At 38.0% G+C, this 24,354-nt stretch overlaps 2 protein-coding genes across 5 annotated transcripts in view; one reads left to right on the forward strand and one right to left on the reverse strand.

The window, feature by feature from the left end:
• Window positions 1–6,527, reverse strand: part of ACOX3 (acyl-CoA oxidase 3, pristanoyl) — a 32,539-nt gene extending 26,012 nt beyond the window's left edge. The window contains exons 1-5 of one of the 4 annotated variants that reach the window (XM_054633176.2): window positions 6,404–6,527; window positions 4,017–4,183; window positions 2,353–2,586; window positions 1,278–1,349; window positions 438–527 (exon numbers count right to left, since the gene is read on the reverse strand). In XM_054633176.2, coding sequence (XP_054489151.2) covers window positions 438–527; window positions 1,278–1,349; window positions 2,353–2,586; window positions 4,017–4,172 — 552 coding nt within the window. In that variant the 5' untranslated portion in view covers window positions 4,173–4,183; window positions 6,404–6,527. The other 3 variants (XM_077177763.1, XM_077177762.1, XM_077177764.1) reach the window with 3 other exon arrangements.
• Window positions 6,460–23,758, forward strand: TRMT44 (tRNA methyltransferase 44 homolog). Its single transcript, XM_054633237.2, has 11 exons — window positions 6,460–6,900; window positions 9,102–9,219; window positions 10,077–10,296; window positions 11,457–11,525; window positions 13,701–13,808; window positions 15,208–15,279; window positions 17,924–18,030; window positions 18,673–18,856; window positions 19,520–19,910; window positions 20,742–20,858; window positions 23,300–23,758. The coding sequence occupies exons 1-11, from the start codon at window positions 6,495–6,497 to the stop codon at window positions 23,530–23,532; spliced, it is 2,025 nt and encodes a 674-aa protein (XP_054489212.2). The 5' UTR covers window positions 6,460–6,494; the 3' UTR covers window positions 23,533–23,758.
• The last annotated feature ends 596 nt before the right edge of the window (window positions 23,759–24,354 follow it).

Below are 24,354 nucleotides of genomic sequence, written 5' to 3' on the forward strand. Positions count from 1 at the left end.
GAAAATTATATAAATAATTAAAATCAGGTGGGTTTTTTTTCACCACCCTGGCAATGTTCTGAAAACATTCATTAACTGCCAGGATTTATTCTATACTGCACTCCAGCACCTGAAATCTCTCTTATTGTGTTCAACTTTAGAGAGAACATATGTAGTAAGGAAAAAAAATTAGAGTTCAAAAAGCTCATTATCTCATTGTAAAGACTGAAACTCAGCTTTTTTAATTGCTCATTTAAGCAGTTAAAAAAAGAGAAATGCAGGTTAATGGACTGGGAAGCATTTGCTGGATTTTAGGTTAAACTGAGCTGTGAGTTCAAGTAAAGAACTGAGAGAGTTGTTTCAGCTGTGGTGGCTGAAGCCTGTGCAGGGACCACCTCCTTCTCACACAGTTTAGTATGGAAAGGAAGCCTGGCTGACAGTGTGCATCAAGGACTAACCTGAGTGCTGGGATCAAATGTGGCTGTAGTCCGTAAGCCTTTGGTGTTAGATCCGTGGCTGAGTTCAGTCAGAGCAAAACATCCAAAAATCTGAATTAGGAGACAGAGGGCACAGTTCAAGACCACTTTATTACATTAATTGAAACAGCAAGACTTTCAAATGGTTTCAAATTCAGCTATTGGAGAGTAACTTGGCAAAAAAAACCAAAACAAAACAAAGCAGGAAGTGATAATGAGCAACAAAAGAAGCACAAGGCTCAGTTAAAGTGCAATCAAAATATTGATCTTTTAAAATCAGAAGGTCTGGCCAGACAGTGAATGCTGCCCACACGGCCTGGACTGGAGAAAATGTTTAGGATTGGCACCTTCTGTATCAGACAGGCTGCATTTATTCTGCAGAGTGCTTGGTCCCAAGTTCCCACTGAACTCCATGTGGTGTTTCTTTGGCATTAAGACATTATTATTTTCCATTTTATAACATTAGAATGGAATTTTTATGGCAACACGTCAAGGTTAAGAGTATCCTAGCAGGAGAGTTTTAAATGACTCTGGACAGAGCCTGAACTGGTGTAATGTCATCTATACTGCCTTTAGGGAGAAGTTCCCAAATTTTGTCTGCATGTTAACTTGGATAGTCCAAAACATATCCAGGAAGTGGTTTATGAGCTAGTAGTGAGGACAGTCAGAGCTCAATGCTTGAATCTGCTCCATGGCCTTTTCTTTTGCTATTTAGAGGTACCTAGGTACCCAAAGAGATCAGAAATAACACTAAAACTGCAAATAGTGCAAACACAGTTCTAATAGTGTCCATTTCTCACAAATTATTAAAAAAAAAATTACCTCCATAGTATAAGCTTGTTTCAAAACATATGCAAGTCTCTTAGAAGCACTCATAATTGAACCTGCAAACGACTGTAAAAACAGAATAATGGATTAAATCAGTGCCCTGTGATGAAAAGCACAAGTTGCACATGACTTTTAATAGTGATGTCCAGTAAAGAGACCAGGGAAAGTGACCTGCACAGTAAACTATAATTAGACTATAGCTGGGGGAGGTAAGTCAGGATTTGATCTTGTCAAGGCCCCTTTACAGATGACTGAACTTGTCCCAGCTCTAACTTGTTCAAGCCTTCATAGCAATTGCTTAGAAATATTTTCCACTTGTCCTTAGTGATATTCCCTTGAGCAAAGGAAAACTTAAAGACTATTTTAGTTCATTTTACTGCAAACAGATTGGGAACTGAAAAGTAGTTGCTTCAGCATCAAACAAGAATGCTGATTTGAAAGCTGCCTTCAGTTTTCCCATGTGGATATTCACATAACAAAACTCTAATTCCTAGATGGTCTCCAGCTGTGTGAATAGTAATAATTAATTAATTTATTAAACTGATGATATTTGACCAGCTATGTTGAGCATTCTTTGTGAGAGACCAATCTGGGAAACAACTGATTAACAGAATTCAGCCACTGATGCCAGTGAGAAATTTTAAACTGCTTTTCATTCCTTCTGGATTCTGCCCTTCATTAAGACACTGGAGCTCAAGCAGGTAAGTTTCTGATACCTGCAAATCTTTAGCAAACACACAGCCACCAACAACCAAGTTCTTGGGCTACCCTAGAGAGGAAGCAGAGCAGTAAACAAAAGAAGGCATCAAAAATTTTTTTCTGTATCTCTGTCTATACTGTTTCACCTTTACTGTCCAGGTGGGATTCTAGTGGAGACAGGGGTTTAACAACAAAGATTACCCACAGCTCTCTGACTGCTCTAACCAGCTAAAACTTAATACCATTCTTGAAAAGAAAGGACAAGGAAAAGATCAAGTTTTAATAAGATAGGCATAAAGCAACAAAATTATGGTATTAGGAGTTACTTAAATTCAAACATACACTACTATAGCCATTGAACTGTACTTACACCAGAATGTAAGAAAAACTTGAGACACAGAGACCAATCATACATTCCTATAAAGATCACCATATGAAAGAGCCTTAATGGGTCCTCCATCATCTCTTGCTGAGTGAGGAACTCGTACTCAAAGAGCCTTTTGCAGCGCAGGAAGGTCAGCTCCTGGTACTTCTCACGGCACAAATCTTCTCCAGGATGATGTGCAAAGAGAGGATCATTTTCCAGAGCAGAGAAGATTCTGTTCTTGGAGAGGAAAAAACTGACATGAGAATACTGACCTAAAATCATTACCAAAACCTGTTAACGTCCTTCAAAGTAACACTGGGTCTCAAACTACAATTGTTTGCTGGAAGGTACAAACTTAAAAAGTAAAAATTCCAGAGGATTAGGAAATAAATTATCTGTCATATATACAGCTTATGCAGCTAAATTCTATGACATCTCCTTCACCATGAAGTGATTCACTCTGAACCTACAAGAACAGTATGGTAAAACTTACTTGCTTTCTGTAGCAGCTTCACTATCTCAATACATGAAGCTGCTAGCAGAATCCAAAGGGCAAAAGTCCCTCAGTCTGAGGATAAAGGTAAAACTCCAGGGCTTACATTCAGTTAGAAATATGCCATGATGGTAAAACCATTAGGCTACCACAACTGCTGTGTTCCCAGATGAAAGTAAAAAAAGGCTCCATTTAATGGAACCACCATATACAGCCCTCCAATGTGGGGTTGTGCATCTTCTAATTGTAATTTGGATCCTTTTTGTATTAGGTAATATATTATGGCATTTTTTTTATCCCAGACCTGTGTCTTCAAGATATCCACACCTTCTTAATTGTGTTTCACATAAGAAGGAAGAAATCCAGACTTCCTGTGCTTTCCTTTGAAAGGCACTCATTCCCTTTCTCTGTGTAAGCATCTCTACATGCCCACACAGCTTTGAAACTCCAGACACAGAACATTTGAAGTTTTATCTCTGCTGTAACACACACCAGCCAGATGCAAAACCAGGCCTTTTTGACTTCTCTGATCTACCTGCTAGGATGTTTATAATTATGGTGAAGATTCAAGATTACTTAAATCTATGTAAATCTACACCACCTTCAGAAAGTTAGCTCTTTCTCTTTCTGTATCTCCAAGTCATGCATTTCCACACCATCTCTGGTGCTGCAGGTAATCTCTTTTCTTGGTAGGATTAGCTTTCAGCAAGGTTCACATGCTAATCTCCAATTGCAATGCCACATAAACATTAATGCAAGCACATAACATTGGAAATTAGGTCAAAGTAAGACAGAAATACTGTTTGATGGTGGCTTGAACGTAGCTCTGCATAAGTGCCTTGCAAAATCATGTGATCTATGATTTAAAGCAAACAGTAAAGAAATATGGTAGAATATAGTTATTTCTCAGTTTGAAATGAACACTCAAGTTCTGGAATGTTGCACCTGCTGATCTCCCTGTACTGATGTTCAGTAATTAAATGAGTCTTATGACACAGCACAATAGATTGCTTAAAAATTCAGCTCTGTTTTGAAAATTAGCTGTGCAAATCAAACTCCTTCATGCTCCATATTTACAGAGCATTATTAACTATACTCCCTTTAAAAAAAAACATACTTAGTTCTACTGGTACCTGCACAATTAAAACATGCCTACAATTCTTGCCAAGTTTACCTTCAGCTGGATGATATCTTCACCATCTATGAAAAGTGCCATCTCCTTCCAGTTGAAGGAAGCTTTCTTACGATATCTGGAAAGGGGGCCTTGAGGGAAATCTGCCAGCAAATTATCCCCTGAGTTTTGGTTGCCAGTCATTTCTTTCTGATTCATTGTTAGCTAAACTGCAGCAAAAACGAAAAGATAAAACACAAACTGAAGCACCACAGATATCGGATTGTTAGTTATAAAAAGAAATTAAAAGAGGTGTTAATTGAATCCATAGACTTGTTCAAATGCATGAGTGCAGCACTGCAGAGGCAACTAAAATCTTGCCCTTCCCTTTTTCTAATTCAACTGGCTCGATACAAAGAAAAAATGCCTTTTACCCAATGTAAACGAATTAAATCATATTTGTTATTAAAATATGAGCTAAATATGAAACAGGGACACCACTGGTTATTACCATATTGTGTATTAAGAAAGGGGGTGATAAAAGATGAGAAAATACCATATCTTGAACAACAAAATGGAGTAAGGCCCCATGAAGTCTGCTGGCAACTTTGTGTGCATCTATGGGTCAGGCAAGAGCACTACAAAACTGCACAGACCCTGCAGGATTTCCCTGTCAGGAGGTACAACTGCACTGCTTCGGGGGAGAGAGAGAAGAATCGTGACTTTCATGGACCAAAGAAATAGCGGCTGATCCTCTGCAGCTCCCAGAAGCTGGTGTTGGAGAGCCCTCTGCTGCTCACGGCACTCCCAGCGATCCCTGGCACCTCACAGGGGCAGAGATCTCTGCTGCGCCTGGAGGGAGCAGAAACCATCGGACAGGGCAGCAGAAGGACCGGCTGAAAGAAGCAACTCAAAGGTACAGGCAGGACATCCTGGCCCAGGGCTGGCCAAGGGCTCACTAGAGACTTTAAACATTATGAAGTACAGAAACTACTTCAGCAGTCTGCTTTTTCAACCCCTTTCCTCACTCCATCTTCTTGGTATATCTCCTTGATACCTCTCTTTTCTTTCAACCTTATTCTTTTATGGAGGTCATGCTCTAGTTCTGAACAGTACAAACACAGTAGAAGGGAACAGCAGGACAGTATTTCTGCATGTGACTTCCAAATCAGTTCTAGGAAGATGCAGCTCCAGTACTGCGCAACAGGTTTGGAAAGAAAGAAAATAAAAAAATAAAAAAAGGACATTGAGTAAATGTTTCAATCTCCAGCCAAATAAACAGATACTATGCTTGTATTTGGAAAATAGCTAAATCAGGCAGCAGTTGGATAGGTCAATCAAACAGCTTTTCACTCATAAAAGAGAAAAAAAATTACACTGTAATATTGCAGCTATTGCATCTAACTTTATTTACATTGCAAATCCGTGATATTACCCAAATGAGAAAACCTAAGAGATAATTTAAAAAAGCATTCTGTGCTTAAAATATATTATAAATTTTCTGACTTCACGCAATGTTTTAATATAATTTGGCTCCAAGTCAACACTTTCAAAACTAATTAAGAAATCAAAAAGGTGGTTGCAATAGGAAAGTAACAATAGACTGTCCTAAAGAATAACTTCAGTGTTAATTTCAGCCTTGCTCTGAAATTTTGAAACGTGTGTGAAGGTGGAAGTAAAAACCACAATGTTTTCATTTTGCAAAGAACTGCCGCAGTTCCTCTGTGAAATGTTGAGTTGTAAACCTTTTTCCGTGGAAAGTGCTCCTGTTAGCAATTCAATTTCATACCCGGGCACCAAAAACGAGTCACAAGGGCAAAGGACAGTTTGCAGGGTACTACCCTCAACTATCTCACGCAATAATGACACAGCTCAGACACTTGGTTGCTGTCAAGAATAATGATACTGTACCCTCATGGCCAAGAGATGATACAACCGGTGTTTTACTTTATTTCCTTTTCTAGCGGCTCTGCATTTCCGAGCAATCTGCTGCTGGCAGGGGCCCAGAGCAGGGCACCCCGGGCAGGGCACGAACCGCTTCTGTGCGGGTTCGCCTCAGGGCCGCTGCTCGAGCGGCCCGAATTCACGGCGGGGCACGGCTTCTGCTCAGACAGGGCAAAACCAGACTGCACGATGTGCTGTTATTTGCTAAAAAAGGTGAACCGAGATGTTTCCCTGATGGGCCGGGCTGACTGTCCCCTGTCAGTCAGCCGTCCCGGTCTGGAGCTTGCTCTCCGGAGCGTTTTCACGCAGCTGTTCCGCGCCCGCTGTCACAGCGGCACAGACCTTCCCCAAAAGAGCAGCACATGCCGTGAGGACCCTCCAGCCTCACGCCCTGCTGGCAGCTGGCGGCTCCCAGCGTTTTCAGCCGCAGGACGGCACGGCAGCGGTCTCTTGCGGCACTTGGAGCCTCAGAGCCGCAGGCGGGGGCCAGGGGACCCGGTACGTACCTGCGGCCGGCGCCGTCTCCGCCTCGGGAACTGACGGGAGCAGCCTGCGACGCGCTCCGCCTCCCGGCGCGGCGGCGGCAGCGGGCGGCGGATGGGGCCGGTGGGGACGGCGGCCTTGCGGGACCCCAGCGGCACCGCGCTGCCCCGCGGCTTCTGGGCGGCCGTGCGCGTGTGGCTGGAGAAGCCGCAGGTGGCCAACAGGAGACTGAGCGGCGCCGCTGTCCAGGCGGAGGGGAAGGTGCCGCTCGGCGAGGGCGGGGAGATATCGCCGTCCATGGTCACCGCGGGGGCGGGCGGGGGCGATGGCGGGCAGGAGGGGCGAGCGGCGGGGGCCGCGGAGCTGCGCCGGCTTTGGAGGGAGGTGCGGGCCCAGCTGGCTCTGCCGCCCCCGCCTCTCACGGCCTGGGGCGGGTCTGGCGAGCTCCGCGCCGTGCTCAGGACGCTGCTGCCGCGGGGCCGCCCCGCCGCGCCCCCGGCCCGGGAGCTGGCGGTGCAAGGTGAGCAGGAACAGCGCCGGGGGTGGCGGGAGGCCGGAGCGCGGCTGTGAGGGGCTGGGGCTGTCGCAGACCTGTCCCCTCGGAGATTGTCTCGCACATGAGAGAAATGCCCTTTTTTTCTGCCGTTTGTGGGAAGGAAGATGGACTTTTGTCCCTGTCGTGTGCTTAGGGTTTATTTTTACCTTTCGTTGTTGTGCCAGCAAGCATTGAAATTTTAGCATTGAAAGACAGATTACAGAGGCCAGGGAGCTGTGACACTCAGGAGCTGCTGCCCACGCTCGTAGTGCAGACCTAATGACAGCTTTGCCAGGAGTGAGTGGAGTGTTGGGAAATGCGGAATTACTGAACAGAGCAGGCAGCTCTGGCACCTGCCTGGCCAAGCAGAAGTGTCTGTTTCGACTTGCTTCATGTTTAGTGTTGCTTAATGTGAAAAATGTGTATTTTATGATTGGCTTTTTGCAAATATTAAAATGAATGTTATATGTGTTACGTTAGAAAGTTATGCTGTATTAATTTTTTAGTAGTGTGTTAAGTATCGTTTTAAGTTATAACATAATGTTAAAATAGAGACTGTTCTGAGTCCTTTTTTTTAAAGAAAGGACTCACAGCAAAATAGCAGCCACAAAACACCTAAATCTTTCAGAGAACAAGGATTTATTGCTCCATTATCAGAAGAAACAAACTTCTTCTGCCTCGCTCAGCCCTGAGACGCCGTTAAGATTAAGAGGAAAAAGTTGATGCTGGCCAGACAGAATCCTTTGTTTGAATAGAATTTATACATCATGTATGATGTGTATTAATATGCAAAAAATTATTGTTTTTCAGAGTTAATCCTCTGTTAACGGGTGTCCTTTTTTGGGCTTATGCTGCCCAGAAAAAGGTACCCAGACATCCCTAACTCTTTGTTTCTATTGCCTCATATTGTCCTAATCCAAATTATCCAAATTATTATTACTCTAATTATATTGCTATTTTTATAACCATTTTATTACTTCTAAAATTTTAAAAACAAGTGATTAGCATTTTTCACATTAAGAAAGAATCTCAACTTGTTGCTTTTTTGGGTTTTTTGGGGTTTTTTTAATTGTTGTTTTTATGTGTGTGAGGTTTTTTGTTTTGTTTTGTTTTTGTTTTGCTTTGTGGTGTTTTTTTACATTGTATGATGGTAATATGCTCGAATAAATCCTGCTAATATAAAGAAACTTACTTAGGGTAGAACTTGACACTGCTTTTACGATAAATTTTGGAAAAATGTTGATATGGATTAAATTCTAGTAGTAGAGTTTTGGAAAGAATTAGAACTCCAGAAAAAGCTTGAGTTACAATTCAGAAAGACTGATAGTCATTTATGGGCCACACTTGGGATGTTCTTGAGGCCTTTGATTCTTACCTGATGCCTTCAAAAAATCGGTGCCTTTAAAAAAATATTATATGTTGCAGTTTTGATTTATTTTTTCTTTTGATGGTAAGAGAAGATGCTCCTGAGCTGCATCTATAAAGTGTAGCTCTAAGAAAAAGCCTAGGAGATTTTTTAAAATTATTTTTTTTTACAATTAAAAATATTAGAAGTGGAATTGCTAAGAATGGGATGAGATAGCAAGACTTAACATTTACTTTATTGCTAATTCATTCTTTCTTGTCTAACTCAGAAAATTTTGGAGTCCATTGGAAGTTGATTGAAAAAAGCCAGTGTAGCCTTTTTTATTTGCAAGAACATTTGTTTTGATGGTAATTAAAAAAACGTTTTCAAAATGGAGAACTCTTAGAAGTTATTCTGCAAAAGTCACCCTGGGTAAACAATAGCTAAAAAGATTTTTTTAATTTTTAGAGGAGGTAATACTGCATATACACCTGCTTCCCAGGACTCTGGATTTGCTGTGGGATATTTGTATACTAGAAAAATCTTATTGTTTAGTTTTTACTTTATTAAAATAGTTAGGTGTGATGAAAATGAGTACTTCTGGTCAGCCCTAGATATTCTGGAAGCATCATGCCATAGAATGCTAAATTTGGAGAATTCAAATCATCCAGTAGCTTCAGATGTCAGGAACACCAAGAAGCAGATCTATTCCTGGCATTGTGCTCCTTTCTCTATTGTCTTAGCTCTTACCTCACTGGTTTGCAGGCAGAAGTTCATTTTGGTGCTAACCAGGGTGGGTTGCACCATGGAATAATAAACCCTTATTTGCATATCTTTTCAGATGTTTACAATGGAACTGTGACCTTTCTGCCTTTGGAGGAAAACAGTGAAGGAAAATACCTGGTTAAAAAGTGCAATATTTATCAAATTCAACTTAAACACATAAAAGATGAGGAATGGTAAGTGTGGAGTGAGGAGAGGAAGCAAACAGTAAGTTATTGCAAGAGTCACACAATGGTTTAATATTGGTATGTAGGCATTTTCGATTTTAGAATTTTCTGCTTGATTAGTAAATTACAGTAGTGGTGTGATAGGAGTGCACAGTGTTCTCTAAAAAGAAACATCTACAATACCCAGAATAATGTAAAACAAACTTTGTTTCACCTTTGAATGTAAAGATTGACTGTACCTTTGCGTGGTCTAGAAAAAATGTGCCTCTTCTGATCATGAGGATGTAGCAGTGCCTGTGAGAAAGGGTCTGTGGGTGTTACTAAGGGTGAGGCTCAAACCAGAGTTGCTGTAAATGACTGAGCTTTAGTCATTGAAATATGGACCATTCAGTTTGGTCCTGAGCATATGGGGATGCTCTAATAAAATCTGAATCAAGTTAGAGATGATGAAATAATGAGTTGTGACAATGGATATATTTTTCTCTTAATTTTGCTTGTTATTTTTCAGGAATTTGAAAAGTTGACTTTCACTGTTTAGTGTTTGGCTGTCTTGTGAGGTCAGGTTGCTCATCATCTGTGAGTCCTCATTTATTGTGTTAAATGCATCATGGACTCTTATGTACTGTGTTTGAATTGAGAGATAATGAGCTAACAAAATTCAGAGGAAACTGTTCCATTATTAAGTAATTTCACTGGTTTATTTTCCCATTGTTTCTCTACATATTTACTTATTCTCCAGTCTAGTTTTATATCTCTGATCTGCTGGTTTTCTCCATTTTATCTTTGTTTTCTCTGTCCTTGAGGTAGCTGAAATAATGAAATGTTGTATCTATACTAAGTTATTTGTTTGTTTGTTTGTTTTTAAGGTCTGTATCTGTTGTAGCTCCATTTCCAGAAGATTGGTTTTCAGATGGAATTGTGTACCCCAAACTAGCATGGCTTGGAAATGAACTTTTGTCCAAACTGGCTAAATGGTCTGTGGAGCAAAAGCCCAGTGAGTTTAAAAGTACACTCTCACTCATTTCAGTAGCAAAATACAGCAAGGTTTATCAGGACCTCAAAGAAAAGTACAAAGAGATGGTAAAGGTAAGCTTAAACAGTAAATGCAGTGATATTATCCTTCCTTCTTTTTTTTTTTACTTCATTACAGTGTAATGAAGCTGCTTCTTTCAATAAATTCTTTTTTTTTAATTAAAGAAGCAATTGAATTGTATGTTTTTTGGTTTCCTGTTTTGGGGGGCTTTTTTGATAATTATATAGAGAATACAACAGTTCAGTACTTGGACAAACTTAATTGGAAAAGCAGGATTTAGAGCCAAATTCACAATAAATATTTGGATATTTGGATGTATCACTTGTGATAAAAAGGAAGAAGTAGGTCAGTGGAATAATAGTTATCCACATTTTAGAAGGCATAAATAAAACACCTGCTTCTCCAAAACCTTTGGATACTATCTTAATATGTGTTTGAATTAGAGGAGCAGTGCTGTAACTTGTTTGCTTATCTTGGAGATCCTGAAGAGCAGCAGAGTGCTGTATGAAGTAATGTCTCTATTCTTGCAAACTTGGCTCTAGCTGCAAAGAAAAAATTGATCAATGCTTTTGTAAAACATACAGTGAAAATGCTGAAATGTTTTACTGGTAATATTTCTGTACTAAGAGGAAGAAACAAAGCAGAGGAGAATTAGAGTTTTGGGTAAGGCAACAATTCAGTCTTTAGTTCTGCAGTAGAATTGCTGCTGTTGCACGTTTTAGTCTTTGTTTCAATTCTTCACTTACAAAGTAACACTTAGGAATAATACTTCAGCTTTCTGTCTTCCTACTTCAGATTTTGATTCTTCGTGTTCTGTTGTGCCAGGATAATTCCAGGTCTGTTCCTTGTGAAAAGAAATTTACAAATGTTCATGTCCTCAGTGTTGCAGAGGTATAGATCAGATTGTTTTCTCATGAGAAAGTTAAGCAAAAGATACATGGTCTGTTACAGAATAGGTGCAGCTGTTTACTTGTGACCTGCACATGTGGAGCCAAAATGTTCTTAGAAACTTTATTGTTTGGTTGAATCAAACAGTCTTTATATTCTCTGGGTATATTTTAATGAGGTTAAAGTCCAAAATCTGTGAAGTCCAGAAACTTACTGAAGTGAATAAATATCCAAATTACTGTGTCTGAACATTTTTGAGGTTGTTTCAGATGATGCCAAAAATAAATATTTATCTATTTTTCATTCTGTTTTTTTTTTCCTGGAGGTGTGGCCTGAAGTGACAGATCCTGAGAAATTTGTTTATGAAGATGTTGCCATTGCCACTTACTTGCTGGTAGGGAACTGCTTTACCTAATAATATGCTGTAAGGTTATATTTCCTGATAAGGGAACCTCTCTAGAGAAGATAATTTTAGAGGTAAACAAAAACTTCTTCTTGAAGATATGATGAAAATTTGTAGTCTTCTCTCACAGGAAATTTGTCATCTACATACACAAGATTTATTTATTTCTAAATGAAAAAGCCAAAAGCACTGATATAGAAGTTATAAGATGGATCAATAAGACATTAGGATTGATTTTTTATAAATTTTTCTATTACTTGTTCATTTTATATGATGAACAAATAAAAACTTAAGGTTTTTCACTGCTATGCCTTTTCTTGATAAAATTTCAGCTCAAATCCCATCTTCAACTGTAATAAGGTAAACTGCAGATGCTAGAAGTGCAGATAAATGCTTGGTGCAATTTTCTCAAGCGTCTATCTACTTAAGATTCCATGAAAATTCTGCCACCTGGAGTTCTTAGAAACTTCAGGTTTTTAAAAGGCAGGCACATACATATTTTTATTTTCCATCCAGGGTGTGGTAAGAGTATGTCTACATTGAATTATTCTTGTAGCATCTTACCTAAATCAGTTTTTCTGAGTAAGTTAGCTCATTTCCAATACTCATTGAGGACTAATTTTGTTAGTTAAGTGTTTAACCCCTTGGAACCTTAGATACTGGCTTGTGGAAATAGCTATGTAATAGACTCATCTACCATTTTTACTACTATCTTATTATTCAGTGTTGAAAATTAGGAATTTAGTTGTAGCCACAAGAAAATTCTGGAGTGATAGCATTTTTATACATGTGATTGTTGGTTTACAGTGATTTTATTTTGACTAATATAGCAGTAGTTATCAGAAAGTCATTAAAGTCATTCAATATGCAGTTTATGTAAATGAAAAAGTATGGTATTAATAACCTAACCTGCTGCAAAATGTTCAGGTATCTATTTGATGGTGTGTGAAACTCATTGTTTAGAAGTACATTATACAGGTGATTAAGAAAAAGTAGGTCCAGTGTTAAGTTTTATGGATTTATGGCATCTGCATGTGACCATTTTATTTTCCAATCATGTTGACATCACTCACTATCCAGGGGCATGGCCAAGGGCATGGCTGTTGTGTTGTGAAAAACCCTGCAGGAATTGGGGGATAGGATCTGTGAAGGATGTAATTAGGGATTTCTGGGATACTGCCTGGAGTGCCAAAGTGCAATGATTGGTAAATCTAAAACCATAATCCATGAGATTAGCAGACTGTGTTTATCTTCAGCTTTTTTCCTTCTAGCAAAATGCACCGTGTTACAAATACTTATTTTCATAGTTAAGTACTCTTCAAGATTTTTGGTAGTCCTAGTGAAAAATCAGAGTGCAGAGTTACAAATGTGTCATCTCTAACTTCTCATTGAAGGAAAAAGAGTTGGAAAATGGTGAAGGTTAATCCATACTCTGCAGAGAAACAGCCACTTATTAATTATGGATTATATATCTGGGTAAAAGTACCTACTTATGTACAGATCAGGGACAAGAATTTGACTGAAAGCTTTGGGGTCCCTTAGCTGGTGTAGAATTTGGGGCAGTTCCCTTGCTAGGTAACACTGTTGCTTTGTTCAGTAAAAGGGACGTTGCAAGTGCCAGTGTATCATCAAGTGATCACAAAGAATATTTTGGGGTTTATTTTCAGCTCTGCCAGCAATGCTTTCTTTAATGCAGTGGATAGAAATGCATCTGTGGTGTTACTTGCAGAGACACTGATGAAGTTTACTTGATACTTCCCTTGCTTTCCACTGTTCTTCTCTTGTATCCATTGTTTTAGCAACTTATTTTACATTTATGTTCATTCTAGCCCAGAGCTGTAAAGCCCTGATTAATTTCAACTCCCAATGACTCAAAATGTAGTGGAGGATGTGCTTAGCACTTAGAAAACTATTGATATTTTGCAAAATAATTCTTGTTTCACTCCATAAACAGTGTTTTTCTGTTTTGTTTTGTTTTTTTTTCTTTTGTTTTTTTTTCAGATTTTCTCTTTTTTTCTCTAAATTTATTTTACCTGTGAGTGCAGTGAATGTTTTCTGTCAAGTCTGCATTTCCAGGTTTCCTCTGTCATCTCCAATAACATTTGATGGTTTCTTACAGGGAAATGTGAGAGCAGAAGCCTAATATGTTTTGTTTTCTTTTCTTAGATTCTTTGGGAAGAAGAGAGAAAAGAAAAAGGATTGACCAAGAAACAGTCATTTGTAGATCTTGGATGTGGAAATGGTTTGCTGGTTCATATTCTAAACAATGAAGGGGTAAATAGAATGATTTTTAAAATAATTATTAAAAACTAGTGTCAATATTCTTGTTATGCTTTCCTTTTATCTGGCATGCAAATAGCCAAAATAAATTAATTCATGTTGCTAAAACAGGATTTTGTCCCTCTAGTTACTAACAGAAAATCCTACCAGAGGATTAGACCATTCATTTATTTATCTTAATTAGTGTATTTAATTTAAATTCAGGGCTATTTTTTCTCAGAAAAAGAAAAGAAAACTAAAGGAGGTAATGGATTACTTCAGTTATGCAAAAAGGAATGTGAAATTTTGACATAGGTTCTACCTCTCACAAGATGTGTTCATGAACTCATTTTTATCCAAAATGAATTCTACTTGTGATGTCATAAAACGTTTTTCTATATCTTTGAAAGCAGTCCTGAGATTTCTTAATTAAAAATGCCTAACAGGATACTGTACTTTTTGGAGTAAAAATGTAGCAACAGCATAATTCAGTTTGTTGAGGCATAGTTGCTGAAATAGCAATGAAAGAACAGTGAGAGTAAACAAAACCCATTGAAGTTGGGTCTGTCTGATTCAGAAAATTGCATTTTCCACTTTTGGGAGAACATGGGGAAATTTTTGGAGGAAAGGAATGTCTCTTATTAGATAAAGAGATGTCACTGGGGGAGCAGGGAAATGTTCCAAGTTCTCCTAGCACAAGATTTCTATTCTTGTGTGGCCAGAAAACTTTTGTGTACCATAAGCTGCTGTTTTCTGTGTGGATTTTTCAATCAGTCAGTCATTCATTCAGTGCTGACAAACATTGACTGTCAAAAAAATCATGTATGAGAGTTTTATGAGACTTTTTTTAGTAATTGATTTTTCTTAGTTCTGCACAAGGTTCTTGGATTTCAAATACTACACAGTCTTCATTTCTTGCTTTAGTTTCCAGTCTATTTCCTCTTCCCTTTAATTCAGACAGGAGAAAAAAAGTATTTGGGTATCAGTAGCTGATAGGTGGTTCTCCACTAAGGCCTGCTTAGAGAGTAGCATTTTTCTTTGAGCCCTGTGGGTGCTGCAGTAGCACTCAACTTGTGAAAGGCTTTTATATTTTAAAAACAAACAAACCAAAAATCAACACCTCTGTTTTTACATTTCTAGAGATACAGATTTTCAAGAGCAGTCTCAGTAGGTGTGCCCAGGTAAAATTTTGAACCAGATATATTCTTAAGGTTTCCTAATTATTCCCTTCATATTTCAAAGGGAAGAAAGGGAATAAAAGTATTCAGCTGAAATGGCAAAGCTGGTTTTTGTTATGTGTCTAAATCTTAACAGGAATGAAATAATTGAAGTTAGTGTGTACATTTACTGAACTTACTTGAAATTTCTGAAAAAAGTAGTACTTAAATGGAATATTTTTGCTCAAATATTTCAGCATCCAGGAAGAGGAATTGATGTGAGGAGAAGAAAAATATGGGACATGTATGGACCAGAGACACACTTAGAGGTATTATGCAAATGTATGTCAGTCTTACTGATCTGTACATTTATTCATTTGTTCACTGTTTCAGGATGTATTGATGCAAGTGTAAGGGAGCACACTGGTTACACACAGTTGTCTAAAGGGACCCATGGGTTTGTTATGCTGCTACCCATATCCCTTGGTGGTGTAGTAAGTTGTAAAGGGAGAAAAATATGAGAAAAATATTGTATTGTACCCTTGCATGTTTGCAACTTGTTTGTTTCTCAGCCAAAAACCACTGGCATGATTTCTTACTGCATGTACAGACATGCACACCATGAAACAAGCTTTCTTTTTACCAGATGATCAGTATTAAGCAGCTTTATTTGCACCACTAGTTCATACAAGATAATAAAGGCACTCATAATTTGTGATAATTACATGAAAATGATTCTGACCTTCTAGTGCTATGTTCTCTTTTGGGGGGCAAAATTGTTGTTGAACCTCAAAGGAGCCAACATAAGTAATAGCAATAAAAGCCTTCAAAAATGAACAGGAAAATGAGTCTGCAAAAGGGATTATATTTCAAGTTTCATGTTATCATTTTCATGAACTATTTGAGCACAGGAGCATTCACTTTGATTCTGATACTGATTAAATCTAATAATCTGATACTCATTAAAGCATGGTGCCAATGAGCAGTTGTCCTTGGGAGGTGAGGTGTTCCTGGTTTTTTGTTCTTCAGGTCTAGAATTTCTTACTCTGTTCTGTCAAAATTTTCAGCTCCCAATATAGTAAAATAATTTTCCACCTGTGGTTGTTCTCTAGTGCTGTTTTAAAGTTCATTCAACATATTATGAATTGTTCATTCAACAATGAGGGTGCTAACTCATTAAATTAGGAAAGAAAATCAATTTTCACAGATGGGACATCACATTGTGTAGTCTTCTCTTTTCCACCCTGCTATTTTGGGTACAAGTTGCCAAAACTGCCATATTCCTTTACTGCAGTCTGCAAGCAGATCTTACCGAAAAGCTTCAACAAACAACCCAAACCATCAAGCTGTGGTGCTCCATCATTCTTCTTGTACTGTATTAAGTCACATCTGATCATGATGAACAGCATTGTCTCTCTGTCTTTGTATTACATGTTCCTATTTCTGCCTAGAAAGATTAGAAACAATAAAATATATGCTGAAGAAAGTGATGATTGATGCCGGAAGGAATTAGACCAGGAACAGGAAGGGTGAAATGATTTTGCAAGGCTCATGTAGCCACAGAAGGAAAAAGAACCTGCTCACAGTTTGTTACCCCTGTAGCTAATTTTGTTTTGATCTTTACTTCCAGCACGAGTTGCAGGGTAGCTGTTGCCACCTGTGGGGTTCAGTACAGTTCTAACCTAAATGGATGTAACAGGTGGCACTCTGTGCTTCCAAACTGCTGTCAGACACGGTGAATACAAATTGGATTGGGGTGACTGTCAGAATGGGCAGTGGGGCACTGATAATTCATGCTATGCCTAAATTGAATGATCAAAACTGAAATGTAAAGTATGAGCAATGTGTTTAATCAACCTTAAGAAAACACTTACCAAAGCCTTGGTAATTTAACATCCAGTAATCTGCCAAAAAAACTTGTTACATTCATTATCTAGAAATGTTTATGCATATCTAAAAATGAGCTGTAGTATTTAAAGGGAACAATTTTAAGTGAACAATCACCGTGTTAATCCTTAAGAGGGATTTGGAAAGTAAACAAGATAGTCTGAAATTCCCTAATTAGTGGTTTTGGTTTATTTTATTCTTTAATTCTTATACAGATACATGTGATGCATGTACATGTGAATTTTAAGTTCTTAAAACATATCTTTTCTATATAAAAAGAGATTATGGGTGTAATTTCCAAAACTTTTCCTAAAAGACTGTGGAAATTCAAATCTAAAACTTTTTTCAAATTTGCCCAATAATTCTTTTAATGTTCATACACATTTTCAGGGAAGAGTGTCTACTTGCATGGTGTCAGCATCTTTCAGTACTTTCACTGCTGAACTTAGTTCAAAGTGAGAAAATGTACTTGTGAAGCACAAACATAATAGCCACTGCAGAACATTTGAATTTAGCCTGTATGAGGAATTCATCCTCTTAGTTTTATTTGAGGTTTGATACTGTTTTATTACATGTGAATGATAGCATGTGAAGAGAGTGGTGTTCTGTATACTAGGATTTGATTTGGGCAGCAGCTGTGAAGGAGGAGAAAATAACAATGAAGGTGTGTTCTGATTAATTGCTGTGTGAGTCCTACAGACTTCAAGACAATTAAGTGCCTTTCTGAAAAACCAAGTTCAGGCATACAAGTGACAGAAGGAGATTGGCAAGAAATCATAATTTAGTGTATGATATTTGTTTATATATATAAATATATATATATATATTTGTTTATATATATAATATATTTAAATGCCAGATATCTTAATCAGATTTGCTGTTCTACTGTTTTGCTGACCCATGTTTTGTGGGTATTTTTTGTTTAATTACTTCTCTGTAGCTATAAAAAATTGCTGAGGAGAACATTGTTGATGTCTGTGCTGCTCACTCACCTTGTACTTGTGAGCCGGTATTACTTGATATTAAATAAAATGCTTTAAAGAAACATGCAATAGCATTCACTTGCTGTGTTGTTCTGTTTTGTAGGAAGCTACAATCATTCCAGGTGACAGTCATCTCTTTCCAGACACTGACTGGCTCATAGGAAACCATTCAGATGAATTAACACCATGGATACCTGTAATTGCAGCTAGGTATTTTTGCAGAGGGAGGGGAGTGGGATGGAAGGAATTTAAAAAACAAACAGACAGAAAAAAAACAAACAGCCCCCACCCCCCCCCATTATTACCTATGTAGGCTTGATAAAAACTGTCAGCTTTGTTTCCACACCAGTTGTTCTTTTAAGACTGGCTGCTTTTGATGCAAGTTGATTATTTTTACAAAGTGTTTTTGTAGAGAAGTGCAGATGCAGTATTTACTTTCTCATAGAATGCAGTGCAGTATTTTGCTTTTGAAATTCAAAAACCAAAACTGTTTTTTATTCCTTATATGTGAAGCTATTGAGTGGCTTTTTGTTGTGTTTTTTTTTCTTGTAAATACAAGCTTATGGTTCTGCCTTCCCTTGTGCTGTTGTGCTCTTTACCACCAGCAAAAGTAATTTAGTTTTACTTCTGCAAACTAAGTTGGCAAAGTAGGTTGCTGCATCAAATACTTTGTGAAATGGTAATTTTGACTAAATTGATCATTTGATTGAAAGAGGAAGTTACAAATATATTGCATGAAGCTCTGTAGCTTAATAAAATTTCCATTGTTGCTTTTATCTGATAGGTTGTTTGTTAAATGTTTATGTTTTCTGAAATAACTTACTGTTCAGCAGTTTGTTATCCTTCTTGTAGGTCTTCCTATTCATGTTGTTACTTTGTGCTGCCATGCTGCTTCTTTGATTTCCATGGAAAATACAGCCGAAGACAAAGCAAGAAAACTCAGTACAGAGAATATCTAGATTTTGTTGCCCAAGTGGGATTTGTATGTGGCTTTCATGTGGAAGAAGATTGCCTTAGAATTCCATCAACAAAAAGGGTAATTTTGGCCTCTGTAGAGCTTTTGTCTTGTTTTTTTAATCTGCTCTGTTTGAAGCGTGTGGATGTTTGTTCATTGTTATTTTTGTAAGATAAGATTATAGTCAGCTTCATTACTTGATACAGTATGCTCTGAAAAGAGATTAAAAATACTCATTGTTTTCTTGGGAATTACACTCTTAATGTTATAGGTACAGTCCCCCCCCCCAAAAAAAAACAGGAAAAAATGAAATGTTTAATGGTTTTCTCTTATGTCACTCTATCTGATGAAAAACTTAAAAAACCTTTTTTTCTACCTTAATTTTTCTAGTTGTCTGTCATACTTTGTACTTAATTTTGCTGTTTTTCTTGTCCAGTGAAATTCAAAGTGAAGTCTTTTCAGAGTAGGAAGAGGTGTCCAGCTTTAAATAATCTGAGGGTTAGGAACAATATTTTTGCTGTGTGATTTTATAGCATGATGGATTATGATTTGTTTACTGGATTTCTTCTGGGGCACCAATATTCAAAGACTGGAATTAAAAACCCCTCAGGTGTTACTGAGCATTGAGTTGATATTGGATTTTATTGTAGGTAGTGAGAATACCCTGCATAAACATGTGGAGTTTGTGGGGCTGGGTGTAAATACAGGACTCTGATAGTGATTTACTTGTTTCTGCCAAAATAGGTCAGTTTTGTTGGGAAAAGCAGGACCTATCCAGCTGCAGAACGTGCTCTGATTGATGAGCAGATAACACAGTTTATTAACAGTCGTTGGACCTGTGCTGGGGCCACGTGTGACAGAAGGGTTGGATTTAACCATGAGCATCACTGTGGTGGTCTGTGCAAAGAAGCAGGCTCAGAGCCTCCTGAAGATGAGACTGAAACAGCTGGTACAATTTGGATGCCTGGATTTCGACCCAGAGAAAAAGTAGAACAAGTCAGAAATTGTGCTTCCCTCCCTCGGGACTTTGTAGATGAAGTGGTTCTCAGTGTGGCAAACTTGCTGTTAAATGCAGCCCCCCAGAAGTCATGTTCTGAAAAACAGGGTGGAAATATGAATACCTGGAATCAAGGAGGTGAGGTTATCTTTCCTTTACACTATCTTTAGCTGGCAGAACATGTCTTTTCCAGCAAATTTACAAGTTTGTGAATAGATTTTTAGGAAACACTGGGAACAATACAGTAGCAATCAAAGGTGCTTTTTTTTTCCACTATGTTTTATTGCATGTAGAAGAATATTTTGAAATTGGTGTGAGTTTTTTTCCTCATTTACACTTAAACACTGTTATAGAATCGATTTTTATTAAACCAAACCAAACTAAACCCACAACTCTACCCTATTTGTGGAGAATATTATGGTTTAGGATATTAACATAATAATTAGCTATACTTCTGTAAGAGTTTGTAAGAAGTCCTTTGAAGTGCCATTAGGTTACAACATGATTAGGATTTTTTAGTTTAGTTTTAGGAACAAAAAGAATGTTAAGCTGCTGTTAATTGTATAAGCAGTCAGTTATCACTACTACCATCTTTCCATTTTCTTCCATCTGTTTTATAATTTACTCACTGTAATAAGTCATATGTTACTGACTAAGTCTTCTTAACTACATGCTTATGAACAGTGCTTATTGCACTGAGGGTTACATGCTACTGTAAAAAATGCAGAGCAAATAAAAAGTGTCTTACTGTAGAAATTCTGACCTGAGTCCTGTAAAATGAAAGCTGCTGTTTTACAGACAATATACATATAAAATATATACCGTACATCATATTGGGAAAAAAGTTGCTGCAGTCCTGGTAGATAATTCTGACATTCTGCTCATAGTCATTGCCTTGAATAGAAGTTGAATTGTATTAAGGTTTTATAGAGAAAAGTTTTTAATCATTCTACCATTCTTTTATTGCAGAAAGCCTTTCCTTGAGAGAAGTGGCAGAACACTTGGATAAAGAGATTTTAAAAAAGCTGAAAAGTGAATATGGAGGTCTGCAGACACTACTCAAGAACAATCATCAAGTATTTGAAGGTAAATGAGTTTTGAGTTGTTTTTTTTTTCTCCTTAATTATTTATCTCCTCTATATGCAGTTAAACTTAACTGAAAAATTACTCTGGTGGTTTTTTAACTATTTTTTGTATCTTTGTAGAAAACTGAATATTCTTTATGTGCCCATTGCTCCAAGATATTGTTAGTAAAGCTCTTATGAATTGAGATTGGTAATGCATCTATCAGCAAAATGTTCTGCACTGACTGTATCTGAAAAGACAAGCCTTTAGTTTAGGTGGCTGATTTGATGCTATTCTTTGACTTTTTATTCTTGTTTCTTCCTATGAAATACTGATGGTTTTGAGGCTGTGAAATACAGAGCAATATTACTAAAGCATTTAGCCGGGGCTAAATGCTGACATGAAATGTGTAAATGCTGACATGAAATGTAAATGCATGCCCAAAGTGTAAATGCTGACATGAAACAAAATTAGTCTCCTTAAGAACCTATAATTATGAGGCTTGATGTGTTTATAAAGCTTGTGTTTGTGTAGCTTGTGGTAGTATGGCAGAAAGAACTCAGTAGCAAGTCTCTGTGGCTGGCTGGGTTTGTTGATAGCAGTTTTTTGGGTTTGTTTTTTTTTCCCCTGTTGTAATGTGTGGTGACAGTGTGCTTTGTGTAATTTGTGCTTTGGGGCTTTTTTGGGAGTGTGAAGTTTTGCAAAACTAAAATGTAGCTTTGCAGTAATACGAGATCTTCAAGGTTTTATCAGTATTAAAGCTGCTTCAAATTTCAAAATGTGTTATGTCTATGTCTCCTGTAAAATACTGATGAATTAATCCATGGAAAGTAATCCTGAGTATGCAACCTGTTTGTTGCCAGTGGTCAACTTAAGCAAGTTTAGCATCCACTAAATATTTGTGTACACTTGGCTGATAGAATCCTCCTGAATTACCATCCATTAAAAAGAGTTGGTCATGTGGAGTTGTTTGTATGTCTGAATTTGGTTTCCTATCATTAGGAATAGCTGAAATAGGTTTTGCAATATGTTATATTGTAAATGGAATGAGCATTTTAAATTGGCTTGGAGGCTGTGTGCACATTACCTATGAAGAAAAGACTGGGATTAAGTCAGACCATCTCAGTAATTTATGTCACAGGGCCTGGGGAGGGACCACTTGATTCCTCCCTTAGTAGCATGCCACCATAACAAGAAACTTCTGCTGGTCTCCAAGGACATTGCTCCTGCCCAGGAGGACACAGAAGAACATAGCTACAGCTCTTTTGTCATTTTTACTGATTTTTTTTTTATTTTAAAACATGGAAGTGGATGGATGTACACACACCAAACAGAAAGTGGGTCTTAAAATAATTGATCGGTGGCAGTTTCTTTAGATCAGGTATCTTGTCCAATACAAGACTGGTTTTCTAGGGAAAAATTATGTTTGATAATAAATACCTGTTAATTTTTCTTCCTCTTTTGTGAGGGATTTTAAAGCTCAGCTGAAATTGCTTCTTGATTGGCTTACTATCTGAGTTCAGATCTGTCTGTGTATCACAAGGAAACCTGGAGACATTAATTCATCCAGGGCAGACTGTGTGATATTCAGCTGTCACTGGACTTGTTACTTTTTGAATAGCAATGATCAGAATGCAGAATGGAATTAGTTAACTATCCCAAGCTACAGGTGTCTGAGACAAAAGGTGTGATTGAAGCAGAATATGAAAGTAGAGCATGGCAACTTAAAAGTGGCAGATTCTTCCCTCTTCATTTTCACTGTTGTTTATCATCTGTTTTTTTTTTTTCTTCCTCTCTGGCTAATTTCCTTTTATCTGTTTACTCATTTAAGGAGTTGACAGATTCACAAGTGTGTACATGTGCAGTTTATGGCCCTAACACAGCAAACTAATTTGAAAAGCCCAAAGTGCTGAATCCTTATTAACCAATGATAATTCAGTGTTGGTTCTCATGAAGGATTAGACTTGTCATCTCCTTGGTGCTGTGTGTTTTTGGGTCAGTGAACTGTGAAAGTAGCAGAAGACACTTGCAGGTAATCACATTTTAGATGTGGAATCATAAAGTTAAAAACATGGGAAGAATTACAGTTCTTGAAGTTGAAACTTCTTTTGTTAGAACTTGCAATCTAAGTTCAGATGATTTTAGTCTCAATGATCCCAACCGCTATATTTAAAATGAACTAACAAATGTCTACAAAGATGATGCAAAGATGCCTCAAACTATTCAGCATTGCAGTGAAACATCTCTCAGGGAAATTAATCAAGTCTTCTTTTTACTGTGTCTGCATTATCTTTGTAGTGGTTTGTTGTGTACTTCTCTCTGTTTCTATACAAGATGGTTTTGCCTGAGTGATCCATTTGTAGAATGTTTTTCATTCACAGAATGTCACTACAATTTTTTCCAGTATAATAGTCATGGATCTCTTATTAACAGCTACATTTTTGTTTGTTTTTAAATCTTAGTTCTAAATGGGAGAGTTCATATTCGTGACTGGAGAAAAGAGAAACCACCAAGTAAAACTAAACCTGAAGTGAAACGGCGCCTTTCAGCTGAAGCATTTAAAACACGCCTCTGTTGGTTTTTCATTCATCATCCTGATGGTTGTTCTTTACCTTCTGAAGCTTGCCCATATGCCCATGGGACTGAGGAGCTAAGGCAGTCTCAGATGATTAAGAAGAAAAAACATATACAATAATGAAATGTTGCAACTTGTGTTTAGATTTATGTACATAAGAGAATCTTTGATTGACTTTGGGACTGCCTAGTGTGTGAACATCTGTACAGTATGGGAGGATTTCCTCATTTCTGTGAATCTTATTTTGCAGTTGGTTTACAAGTTCTCCTGTATTTCTAATTCTTTATTTTTTTATTAACAGGTAATAGGCATAGTAAAGTACATTTATATTTTTGGATTTGTCACAGCTTGTCTAGCATGCCTTTGTATAAGTAGAAAAGTTTAAAAATTTAATTTCCTGGGAAACTCCTAATGATCCTTAATCAGATCAAAAGTACATGATGCAGCATTTTCAAACCCTGAAAATTAGCCTGTTTTGTTCCACAGTTTCCAAGTGTCTTAGGGAAACTTCTCTGTCCAGCCATGCAGGTGCCACTCTGGCAGCCACACCTGCAGCACCTGAGCTGGGACTGAAGCCCCTTCACAGCAGGCAGCTCCAGTGAGCCCAGGGTTGCCCTGCTTGTCTCCCTACACCCCCCACACTCACACAGTCAGACAAGGTTCCTTTACTCCCTGGCCCCAGGATTCCCATAGCACAGGTCTCAGTCCTTAAAATAATTTAAACTTGGTGCAACAACAAAATAGCAGCTCAAGCTGCTGCCTCTGATGAGGGACCTTGTACAAAGGAACTCCTGGGTTTTTATACCCTCACAGGCCCAACACACAAAGTCTGGGGATCCTCAGCTCCTGCCTCATCTCTGAGTGTCCAGTGCTGCCACAGGTCCCCAGGCCCTTTCCTGTGTGAAGGGTGGCATTTCTCAGCCTCTTGCCTGGGGCTCCCAC

Source organism: Agelaius phoeniceus, chromosome 4 (genome assembly GCF_051311805.1).
Source record: "Agelaius phoeniceus isolate bAgePho1 chromosome 4, bAgePho1.hap1, whole genome shotgun sequence".
NCBI lineage: Eukaryota > Metazoa > Chordata > Aves > Passeriformes > Icteridae > Agelaius > Agelaius phoeniceus.